This window comes from Siphateles boraxobius, unplaced genomic scaffold (assembly GCF_051911475.1).
Source record: "Siphateles boraxobius isolate OS27281-9 unplaced genomic scaffold, OSU_SipBor_1 195, whole genome shotgun sequence".
Lineage (NCBI taxonomy): Eukaryota > Metazoa > Chordata > Actinopteri > Cypriniformes > Leuciscidae > Siphateles > Siphateles boraxobius.
This window is the reverse complement of record NW_027508805.1, coordinates 51,311-63,349: the sequence shown is the minus strand read 5'-3', so window position 1 is coordinate 63,349 and position 12,039 is coordinate 51,311. Positions and strand designations below refer to the sequence as shown.

The 12,039-nt window shown below is 37.1% G+C and overlaps 1 protein-coding gene across 2 annotated transcripts in view; it reads right to left on the bottom strand.

Moving 5' to 3' along the window:
- The window catches only part of nadka (NAD kinase a), a 48,700-nt gene extending 38,973 nt beyond the window's left edge, over window positions 1–9,727 (bottom strand). Inside the window, exons 1-4 of one of the 2 annotated variants that reach the window (XM_077235492.1) lie at window positions 9,491–9,727; window positions 5,091–5,269; window positions 3,195–3,278; window positions 227–356 (exon numbers count right to left, since the gene is read on the bottom strand). In XM_077235492.1, the coding sequence (XP_077091607.1) occupies window positions 227–356; window positions 3,195–3,278; window positions 5,091–5,269 (393 nt within the window). In that variant the 5' untranslated portion in view covers window positions 9,491–9,727. The remainder of the gene's footprint in view (window positions 1–226; window positions 357–3,194; window positions 3,279–5,090; window positions 5,270–9,490) is intronic. The other variant, XM_077235491.1, reaches the window with a different exon arrangement.
- Between the last annotated feature and the right edge of the window lie 2,312 nt (window positions 9,728–12,039).

Genomic DNA, 12,039 nt, shown 5'->3' with positions numbered 1-12,039 from the left:
ATTACACAGTATTGCTGGCTAGTACACCGGTTCATTCAGTATAATGGTCTCAATTTCGGTTTCTGCATCTATTCAATGGCCACAAAGATCGCAATATTGTGAGGGAACCTCTATTAACTGCAGATCATCATCAGCACTGCTTTCCATTGAACTATCTTTTCCCTTTGATGCACACTCTCAATGGCCACATCTGCATTTCCTGCATTTATTTATTCTGTCTTCTCACCTGTGTCAGAAAAACGCAGAGTTCTTTGAAAGGCTGTAGCAGACTGGCATCTCTGATTTTCTTTATAATAAGGACACTTTTGGGTGGCTTGTTCCATGTCAACCTCTGACTGGCTGGATCTTGTATATGCCTGAATGAATAGATATGAACAACACACTTTTGTCAACATAGTAGGAGTGTAACGATACCCTCGTGTCACGATTCGATACATATCACGATACTGAACTCACGATACGATATTATTGCGATACTCCCAAGACATTTGGTAAAAGGTAAACAAAAAATGCACTGTTGATTAAAATTATACATTTGGTTTTACATTATGTGTGTAAGTGAATAGGCTTGGACTTGGTGCTGGAAACCCAATGCACAGGACAATAGAGACACCAGAATAACCATATTCATGATTCTGAAGCTGAAAATACTGAATTATTTTAGACGAATATACTTGCACTCTGTCACTGACTAGATATATTTAAAATAATGTTGGCCACTATTTACTGGTAACATCAGATATTTGGCATTATCAGGAGCCACAAATATTCCCCCATTGCATTAATATATAATTTATATATGGTAGTTTAATGGAGGACTGACACTAAAACTCTGTAAACTTGATATTTTTCCTCGCAGTAATATTCTTTTGGCTGAATTATACAGAATACATATTGTCACCATACGCGATACATATTGTTGCATTTTTGTATTGCAATATCTTGTGACACAATATATTGTTACACCCCTAGAATATATTAGGGGTGTTGTTGCATTTAACATTTGAAGTTCAAAGGCTGATGAAAGAATAACTAAACATGTTATGGATTAAAGAGGGCAATTTTTTTTACATGCAACTGATCATTATGCTGTAAAACACACACAACATACTATAAAAACGGACTTCCTTGTAAGTCCAAGATGAGAACTCATTGAAACCAGGCTGACTCATTTACTTCCTTGTCTTTTTATAACGTAATAGAGATCAGAAGAGGGAGTAACAACAGCTACATCATCGCATTGTAAGTGCAGTAATAAGGGCAGACAGGAGAATTACTCAATCTAAATCACTGCAGTTAAAAATGACATTAAGGATCCTAAGGGATTAGAAGAGCGGCTGTTTATTTTCAATGATGCAAATGTCTAAGTAGAGCATTATTTGTTCTGTAACTGTTCATTTATCTGTGGATTATTTGGTAAACAAGCCACAATTTGGCACAGGCTTTGCAAACAGACTTTTACAGAAAGATGGTCCTGATAGTAATGCCGCAACATGTAAGAAACAATGTTAATTCTAATGTGCAATCTGTGATAAGAGATTTTTGATACGCAAAGATTCGTGCACAGTCAGATGTCTTAGTGATGCTTAAACAGAATTAAATGATTATGTGACTATGACCTGGTTTCACACACAAGCCTTAGATAGATTAAGTCAGGATTAGGCCTTAGTTAAATAAGGATATTTAAGTAGCTTTTATAAACGTGCCTTAGAAAAAACATTACTGTTGTGCATATGTCAATGCAAGTTGCTTTCAGTTAAGATAGCTCAAACATGTCGTTTAGGCTGAGAATAGAGGTTAGCAAAAACTGTTTTGTTTTTTTGAGCACAAAAAGTATTCTCGTCGCTTGATAAACTTAAGATGGAGCCACTGTAGTCACTTGAACCATTTTAACGATGTCTTTAATAACTTTTCAGGGCTGGCAAGTGTTAATTTGTGTTCAGAAGATGAACGAAGGTCTTACGGGGTTGAACAACATGAGGGAGAGTAAATACTGACAGAATTTAAATTTTTTGGTGAACTATCCCTTTAAAAACAATAGAGGTTATGCGCGTGGCGTCACCGTCGGCTGGAGTGACTGCGGTTACACACACTGAGTGGCAGAAACACTGAGCGACAACATTGGTTTTCAGCGTGAATGCCGCGACAAACACACAAACACATCTAAAACGGGAAAGAGCTTTGAGATTGACTGTACTAACTAGATTTGACAAGAAATCTGAGGTATATTTTTACAGACTGCTGAAAGCTACAGAACAGAGGAGCAAATGAATCCTGCAATTCACAGAAACAACTGGATCCAGACAGAGAAAGCTGGATTTGCAGTTTTCATTTTATGTCAATATGCTAAATTTAGAGATAAAACCTTTATATTATATTGTTATATATTGTATTGACAACTCATCAATTAAATATTTACCATGGTATATTCTGCATAATTGGATGTTTTTAAATAAACACTGACAAAAAACTATACAAGTTTCAGGGCTGGACGATATGATGATGTATATAACATTGATGTCAGTGATCACCCAGATTTAGACTTATATTGTATTTATAAAAAACATTCACAGGCAAATTTGCTTTATGTATTTCCCCGGTGTCGAAATCAGGCACATATAAATGTCAGGAAATATGACTCCTGCTGCATGTTAATATCTGGATCACTGGATCTCTGGTAAGTTGTAAGGAACACAATATCGAGTTTCAGTTTAAACTGATAATCGTTTGTTTTACTGTTTTCGCAGTTTCCCCTATTAAATCCAGTCATGCAGCAGCTCTTCGGCCACTCAGTCCGGCTGAAGGAGTGTGTGGTGGGAAAGTGACATCAATGCATAACCTCTATATGCTTAAGCCTTGTCTGTGAAACTGGTCATAAATCAAGCCAGTTACTAAACCATCAAAACTGCTCCTCTTAGTAGAAATGAAAATCATCTGTTACGAAAAGCACTTCCGTTCAGTGAAGCTTTCGCCAAAACCTCCATTATAATCAATGATGCAGTTTACACTTCACAACGAATGTCTTATTTACATTGTGCTCGTTATGATCATTGCATTCGTGCTCATAATAGATATGACTGTGCTGGGCTACAGTCTCAATGCTGCAACTTTTTATGCTTACTATACTCAACACTCTTCACATATATATAATCTTGGCATCTGCTGTAAAAAGCAACTGTAGTAAAATGACTCACATGACAGCTTTAGGGTTCTTCAGAATGCAGGCTTTGGGCCCAAATGTGGTGACAGGGCTTGGTCCATGAAGTGACTGTGTCCTCCTTTAAAAGAACAGAAAGATGACAAACATGACTATGGACCTCTAAGTTTAAGTATGTAATATAGCTGCAGGCAGCGATAACGGGCCCAAGCACTAAGGTGCCATCACAAATTGGTGGCTCGAGAAAAACAATGCAGAGTGAAAACTTGCATTTAAATGAAAGAGGACTATGTCTGTATCAGTGGCGACTGCTGGTCTTTCAAAGAGGTCTTCACACATCATAAAAATTGTCCATTTATTTATAACCTAGCCTACTGTATGAAGGAATGAATGAACAAACAATCTAAAAAAAAGATATTAAACTCGACGGAGGAAATGTGGGAATTAGGTCAAACTGAAACAAGGAATGTGGTGTATAATTGTGTAAAATGTGTGATGAAAATTGACTAGCTAGCAATTTCATATTGGTACCAAGAAATAGGTTGCAGCAGTTTGTCTTTCGACTACACTTGTTAAATCCGCGATGGGACTGAGCTCGAACAGCTTCGGTGCAGTGACTTTTTATAGTACAATATCGCTGTCAATCAAAAGGAGATCGACCAGACCGTCCAATCATCACGAAGAAGCCGGCGTCCAGCCCGCAGATTTATCCAATGACCGTCTAGTTTCGGAGCAATGAAAAAACTGTTCAAAGCCCAATTGAAGTCAATGGACGCTCGGCTTCAACAGGGAAATGCACTGTGACGCTCCGGGAATGACTGAGAAGGAAATCGAGTCAGCTGACCTGCTATTTGAAGCTGATTCTGAACGAACTCGTCTTCGAGATGAACGCGTTCTAACGCATTTTTAGCCAATAAAATGTTAACACAATAGTACATATTTGACCATTAATGTTTTGAGATTATAGGGGAAGCCGAACTTCCCTTAAAGTCTTAAAGAAATCGCCACTGGTCTATATCTGTTGTTCTGTAAAATAAAATAAAATAAAAATAAAGATAATGATAATATATACAATATTCCCCGAGTATATACTAGTCATGAACTAGCACACTTTTAAAATGGTGCATTAAACTTTTGAAGACTGCAGTGGTATATATGGTGGGAAAGTAAAAAAAAAAGCAATCTTCCCCATTACATTCAATATCACAGTACTGAACTAGTACAACATTTTGTAAAGCAGAAGTGTTGCAAGTGTGGAAAGACTGATGTAGTTGTGTAAACTATGTGGTAAGAGAAGGCAATTGTGTGTTGGATGAAACTATATATACACAATTGGTGAGATCAGGCTATTGATCAGCTACTTATCAGGAAACTACACTGAGAGAAACTGACAGTGACAATGAAATACACTGTTTCACTGTCATAGCTATAAGTTGTGTATTTCGGAAAGCTTTATACTGTAGACTATCCATACAGTTCTACCATGTCCTTGGCTTTTAAATAATTTTGCCTAAAGTAACTTGCAGTTGAATCTTTTCCAATAAAACAGCACTAACACCTTCTCAACTGAAATATATACTAACACACAAGATTAAAGACACTTCGAGACTAAAGGCCTTCAATATAATTCCAGCGAAATTGAAGAATGAATTGGTGTGATGTCAAATCCACCCACTCCTTTTTTTTTATAATCCCCATAAATCTTAAACAACAAACGATTCCAGATGACTGGTGATTATCTGCAATATATGACATTATGGCTGTGTGACATTCTCCAGATTTGTTGTTTCCGGAGTATCCGAAGCACGAGCTGTAAAGGCTCCACTTCTGTTTTAGGGTGCAAATTTGACAAGCTATAATAAACGCTCTGTGGGGTATTTTTGCATAATAGTTCCCCTTTAAGTCTGTACCCTGACAGACTGTATTGTTTTACCTGAACTTAGCTGAGCAATGTGCTGATGGCATAGACATACTCCTGGTTTTAGTCCTGTTCCGGAACACTTTCCCACGGAAAGGCTCCTCACTGCTATCACAGGCTGAGCAACACTTGGGAAAAGGCTCTGAGCTCGCATCTGACTTTAGTTTCCATTTAGACTCGCTAGAATTCTCCATCTGGATGCCAAAGTTGGAACAAAAAGACAAAATATGAGTGTCAGTTCACAAATACACTGCATACACACAGAAAGACACAGTCTGCCAAGTTTCTCCCAAACATACACACACTAACATGCAACATGCCGCATCAGGAAAGAAATAAACAACTTAACAGAGAGCAACAATGTTCCACTTCTTGAAATGGTCTATAGTCTGTATACCTGCAAGCATGTTGAAACTGTCACTAAGCAAATTCTTAAAGGTGCAGTGTGTGATTTTTAGTGGCATCTAAAATCTAAAAACTATGCATATTCTGGCATAGTCCTAAAATGGTTCAGGTCATACTTGGTAGGGAGAGGTTATTATGTGAGTATTGGAGATCATAAGTCTGAATGGACACCCATGACATGCGGAGTCCCTCAAGGCTCAATTCTTGCGCCACTCCTATTCAACCTGTACATGCTCCCAATGAGCCAAATAATGAGAAATTACCAAATTGCTTACCACAGATATGCAGACGATACACAGCTCTACTTATCCCTATCGCCTAACGATTACAGCCCCATTAACTCTCTGTTCCAATGCATTGATGAAGTAAACAATTGGATGTGCCAAAACTTTCTTCAGTTAAACAAAGACAAAACTGAAGTCATTGCGTTTGGAAACAAAGATGAAGTTCTCAAATCAAGTAAGGAATCTCGGTGTGTCTCTAGAGTCAGACCTTAGTTTCAGTAGTCATGTCAAAGAAATAACTAAATCAGCATAATATCACCTGAAAAATATTGCAAGAATTAGATGCTTTGTTTCCAGTCAAGACTTCATCACCAGTAGGGTGGATTATTGTAATGGACTCCTCACTGGCCTTCCCAAAAACACCATAAGACAGTTGCAGCTCATACAGAACTCTGAGCAAAACCAGAATATATGAACACATCACACCAGTCCTCAGGTCTTTACACTGGCTACCAGTTACATATAGGATTGATTTTAAAGTATTATTACTGGTATATCAATCATTCAATGGCCTAGGACCTCAACACATTGCAGATATGCTCAGTGAATATAAACCCAACAGATCACTCAGATCATTAGGATCACATCAGCTAGAAATACCAAGGGTGTTTTAATTATTCAGATTTTCTTTGATTATTTTAATTTCTTCTATGTAAAGCACTTTGAATTACCATTGTGTACGAAATATGCTATATAAATAAACTTGCCTTGCCTTGCATCTAGTGGTGAGGTTACGAATTGCAACCAACAAAAGTTACGGTGCAAGTATACAAATACACTTCAGCAATGAGGTTTCTTTACAAGGATAAATTAAGACATTATGTTTACTTAATTATTCAGTAAACTATATGTAACTGCGAATATTATTGTTACTTGTTCATCATTGTGTCAGTGTTTTATTCGCTGAACTACACTTGCTTCCTTGCACGAAGAGCAACATATTAACGAAACGCGTTTGTCCGTTTAGGGCCACTGTAGAAACATGTCGGCGCATTTCAATGATCGGGAACCCGCGGTGTGTGTAGACAGAAACTGCTCATTCTAAGGTAATACAAATATAACGGTTCATTATGCAAGGTCTTTATACACCACTGAAAACATAGTTATGGATCTTATATTGCATTTCTGTCAATAGATCCTCAGAAATATTACACAATGCACCTTTAAAGTCAAAAAGTCAAATATTTTGCACTCTTTGTGTTATTTTATGCAAGTATGCTTTTTTTTTTTTAGCTGGGAACACTTGCAGATTCAGGAATCTTTCACACTGGACACGTTTGCTGTGGTCAGAGTTCGAGCACAATGGTCCCCGATTAAAACTTGATACTATCGAACCCTGGTGCATTTGTGTTCATCTTACAGTACGTCATCGTAAACCTGCACGGCACATGATAGAAAACATACTCTGTTTTCTATTAAAGGTGGGATATGTGATTCTCTTTTTTGTCCATTTTTTTCAAAATAACTTGAAATCCTATTCCTAACCCACTTACAGACACTGAGTTAGAAGCACTGAGCGTTGGAGGAAAGAAGGTTGGACCATTTGAATTGTCTATTTTCAAAATCTGCCGGTCGTTTTCCAAATCACATACCCCACCTTTAATTTGGTGTTTTTAAGCACAGCAGAGTGAACATCACTTGAGTTTACTGTATGTGAGTCGACTCTTTTTAGGACTTTTTTTCTTTTGTCAAATCAACTTAGATAATGAATGCGTTTCACATAACATAATATTTTGAGTTTCTGTTAATTAAACCAATCAACTTCATTGTATTAACTAAAAATTTTCATTTCAATAAACTAAATTTTAAGGCAACCAGGTAACTTACTTTAAGTTAAGCCAACAATCCTTTTTTACAGTGAAGTCCTCCTGAAAATTCGTATTTATGAAGTGGAAAGTCGTGTTTACGCCATCAGGTGCATTCAAGTAACTTTCGTCGAAGCAAGATGGCGGTGTACCTTCTCTTAATTAACTACGCCAAAATACAGCAATGATTTTAAACTTTATTTCTAAAAAAATTAAGAACAAAGAACGTGCATCAAAGTTTATCGTTACATATTATATTACAATGGTACTATATTTTGTGCAGGGAATTAGCTGATTTTATTGTAAATAAAAAAGCCAGGCAATGTCACTGCTAAATATCTAAGTATTGTGATATTCCATTACGTTTCTCACTGACACGCCCACAACTCGTAAAGATCGAGGCTTAAAGAAAATCCTGAGCTTCCCACTTACATCTAACTTGTACAGTGTTTCGACATGACTTGAACACACCAACATTCATGCAAATCGCGCCACAGTTTCAAACTCAGACCACCTCCTACAGGTGGTCTCGGGTTTGCATGACAGCTTTCACATTTTCTTATTTGTTCGTAAGACATTCCTCTTTAAACACAATAAGTATCAGCTGTTTGAAAAGTTACCCACATTTGGTTTTCGACCGTTTAAAATGGGTAAAATTCAACAATTTGAACATGGAGCCACACTGAGATCTCCATATCTATAAGACTGAACCATATAGGGCCTTTTAAATGAAAATTAAAAAAGAAAAGTATATTAAGAATGCGATATCTGTAATATTATTACAGGCACACAAACTTTGGAAAAACAATATTTATGGCACTCTGACAGGTATAAAGTTTAAACCATGCAATTATGTTGATAATTAAAAACGAGATAGGCCTACATTTCTATCTTCAACATTATTAGTTCTTCATATATTCCTCTTTAAAAGAAAAGGGCATCAGCTGTATGTGACCCAGATATGGTTTTTGAGCACTTAAAATGTGTAGTCCTACAATTTACCAATTTACTCATAGAGCCACATTGAGATCCCCATACCTCTGGAAATTAACCAAATTGAGCCTTAAAAAGATAGAAAAGATACCAAAAGAAAAGTTTGTTAAGAGTAACAATCTAAAAGTATATTAAGAGATCTTAAATAATTTCTGAGTTACAGGCATGCAAACTTCGGGTAAAACACAAGAAGTGCTTTTTCCTCATTTTTGAATGGTCACTGTTATGCAACAAAGATTGCTTAAGTCAGCAGATTTTACTAATAGACCTACCATTCTCTGTGTATAAATAAGGTAATGCTGCTGTCATCTTTCTTAAAGGGACAGTTCAGCCATAAATCAAAATTCTGTCATTATTTACTCACCCTTAAGTTTTTCCAAACCTGTTTGAATTTCTTTTTTTTCTGCTGAGCACAAATGAAGATGGACAGAAGAATGCTGGTAACCAGTTTAGACACCCATTGACTTAAAAATACCAGTTAATTATGGCAGAATTTTCATTTTTGGGTGAACCGTCCCTTTAAGTAAATTTTGCCCACTGTAATTTGGAAAATTGAAATAATAATTCATTTATGATTTTTTTTTTCACCAAAATAATGATCAAAAATTTAAGCTGGTGAACTCTGGCTCTGGTTGAGTTGACACGGATTGACCCAATAGACTGAGCCTTCGTTATACTATTACACAAAGCCTGGAAGTTTACACACTGATTGTTCTTTTGTGGAATATCTTGTTTCTAAGCTTGTCTAGACAGCATTTTTGTCGTGATCCGTCTCAAAAACATAGACAACACCTGCGATGATCACAATCATACACGAGCCACAATACGCTATCGTTAAACGATTCAGTTTGACAGAAGAAGAATGAAATAAAAGCATTTAAGCACAGGTATAATGATTTAGCCGCTAATGAGAGCAACAGTACTGTACCTAACACAGGCTTGATCCCGATCCTTAAAAAAAAAAAAAAAAAAAACAGCTGATGTTTAGCCCTCTATAGGCTAGCAATACAGCAGGAGTTATCCCCTGTTACTCTGGATGTAGAATATTAATACTTCCATCGCTATATGTCTCTAGACGGATAAAATGCTAACAGGTTTCAACAGTCTCTCTTCAGCTGTCATATATACACGAGCGAACACTTCCTCGAGATGACATCAAACCTCTGCGCCCATTGGCTCATTCTGAGGGGCGGGGCTTGGCTAATTAATATTCATTACTTAAAGCGTCTTTCACAAAGCACAAAGATTAAAAATATTTTTTTTGAATTATGTGATTCCCCCACGTTTGAGATGCTAAACCAAAATCGTTGTTTTTTAATTGCTTGAATAAAATAAAAAACGTATTAATTAAACGATGTATCATACACACACACACACAGGCACACACACACAAAGACTCTGCAGAGCCAGTGGTTGTTCTGTAGGAAAATGTCAGTGTCTTGAATTTGTTATATGATGTTTTATGATTAGAGGAGGGCAGTGACATGTGTATCTTCGGCTCGATAAATACACTCTTGCTGCAGCATCTGGATCAGTTGCAGAGGTTTGACAGTGATGCTGGAAGGCCTGACAAGAGACCATTACAACAGTCCAGTCTGGATAGAACAAGCGCTTGGACAAGGAGCTGTGTAGCTCTGATATAGGGCCTGATCTTTCTAATGTTGTAGGCAAACCTGCAGAACCGGGCAGTTCTAGCAATGTGGTCCGTGAAGTTTAACCTGTCGGTCCAAGGTTCCTGTCGGTCCTAGATGGAGTCATGGTTTATGAACCCAGCTGAAGGGAGAAGTTGTGATGAAGTGTTAAGTTAGCTGGGACCCAGAGGTGTAAAGTCCAGGGGTCAGAAAGTAAAAGTCCTGCAATATGTTTATTCCTCCCATGAACTCAGCCATGTACTGTATCTCCTAGCTGAAAAATTGTGCTAATTAGCAAATCCAGGTGATTGGAACAAAATACTGAGGAGAACTTTTACTGTTTTTTAATTTTTTATCAGGGACCATGTACAGTTTCAAACATAAAAGTTACCATTTGATGCATTGTACCAGAGTTAGCCTCAGGCTAATTTACATCTGCAGTCTCCTGGCAGGGTACAATAAACAACAACAACAAAAAACATACAAATAACACTCCCCCACCCCCTACACACACATACACCAAACACATTTTGTCAACACCACATCAGTGTCAGTGGGTACAGATTTGAGTGGTCTTCAGAAAAGATTTCAGTTGTGATTTAAAACTCTTAATGGAATTGCAGCTCTTTATGTCATCTGTTATTGCATTCCACTGTGTAGTGGCTTTAAAAGAAAAAGCAGATTGTATAAAGATTGAACGGCAAAAAGGTATGTTACAGTCAAAAAATAGAAGCTATTCTGGTAGATTTTACAGAAATTGCAGAGCGATTGCAAACAAAAGCCAGTAAACATGCAAGGGCCAGGCCGTGTAGAATCTTATACACCAGAGTCAAATTTGTAAAGTGTCTAAAAATTTTTAAACTCAATAAATTGTGTTTCTCTAGGGTCTTGCAATGCTGGTACCGAAAAGCCTTTCTATCAAGGATCTTTATAGCTTGCTTATATAATGATTCTAATGGAGAGAGTCTAATGGCAGAGTCACTGGCCTGTCCACAACAGGTGATACAGTATGAAATATGTGAAACAATTAAAGCATGCATACAAATTTGGCTACATCCATAGGAAGGGACGATCTAACCTGTCTACAGTTTGCCAAGTTATATTTTATAGTTTTTGTCATTTTCTTGATGTGTTTTTTGAATTTAAGATTCAAATCTAAAATGATACCAAGGTATTTAGATCTGAACCTGGACTTTACACCTCAGCTGGGTCCACAAGCAGTTCGGTCTTTACAAGGTTTAGTTGAAGGTTGTTTAGTTGAAGAAATGTCTGTCAGGCAGGCCGAGATGCGAGCAGCTCCCGTCGGATCATCTGGCTGGAATAAGAGGTAGAGTTGTGTGTTGTCAGCATAGCAGTGATATGAAAGACCATGTTTCTGAATCACAGACATGTAGATTGAGAAGAGAAGCGGTCCCATCACTGAGTCAAGTCAAGTCATCCTCATTTATATAGCGCTTTTAACAATGTAGATTGTTTCAAAGCAGCTTTACAGAGATAAAGATATAATTTAAGGTAACAGAGATTGGTTTGGTTTTATAGTGGTTCTTGAAAAATGTTTTTTCCAGCTAAAGTTAGTTTTGATTGATTCACTTCCATCTAAATGATAGTTTGTTATTAAATTAGGGGCCGCTAAGACGACACCGTTCTCTCTAAACAGACTTTAAACGTGAACCTGTGATAGACGCTGATGGCGTTCACATGCGCATTAAGAATTGATTCTATAGTTATGTGCGTTTGAATATATGTGCGCAGGTTTATAATTCCTTACAAACCATGCCTAAACAAACTACTTGTCTATAAATTTTGATGCAGAATTTTTATTTGATCTTATCACTTTGGGTAGGTA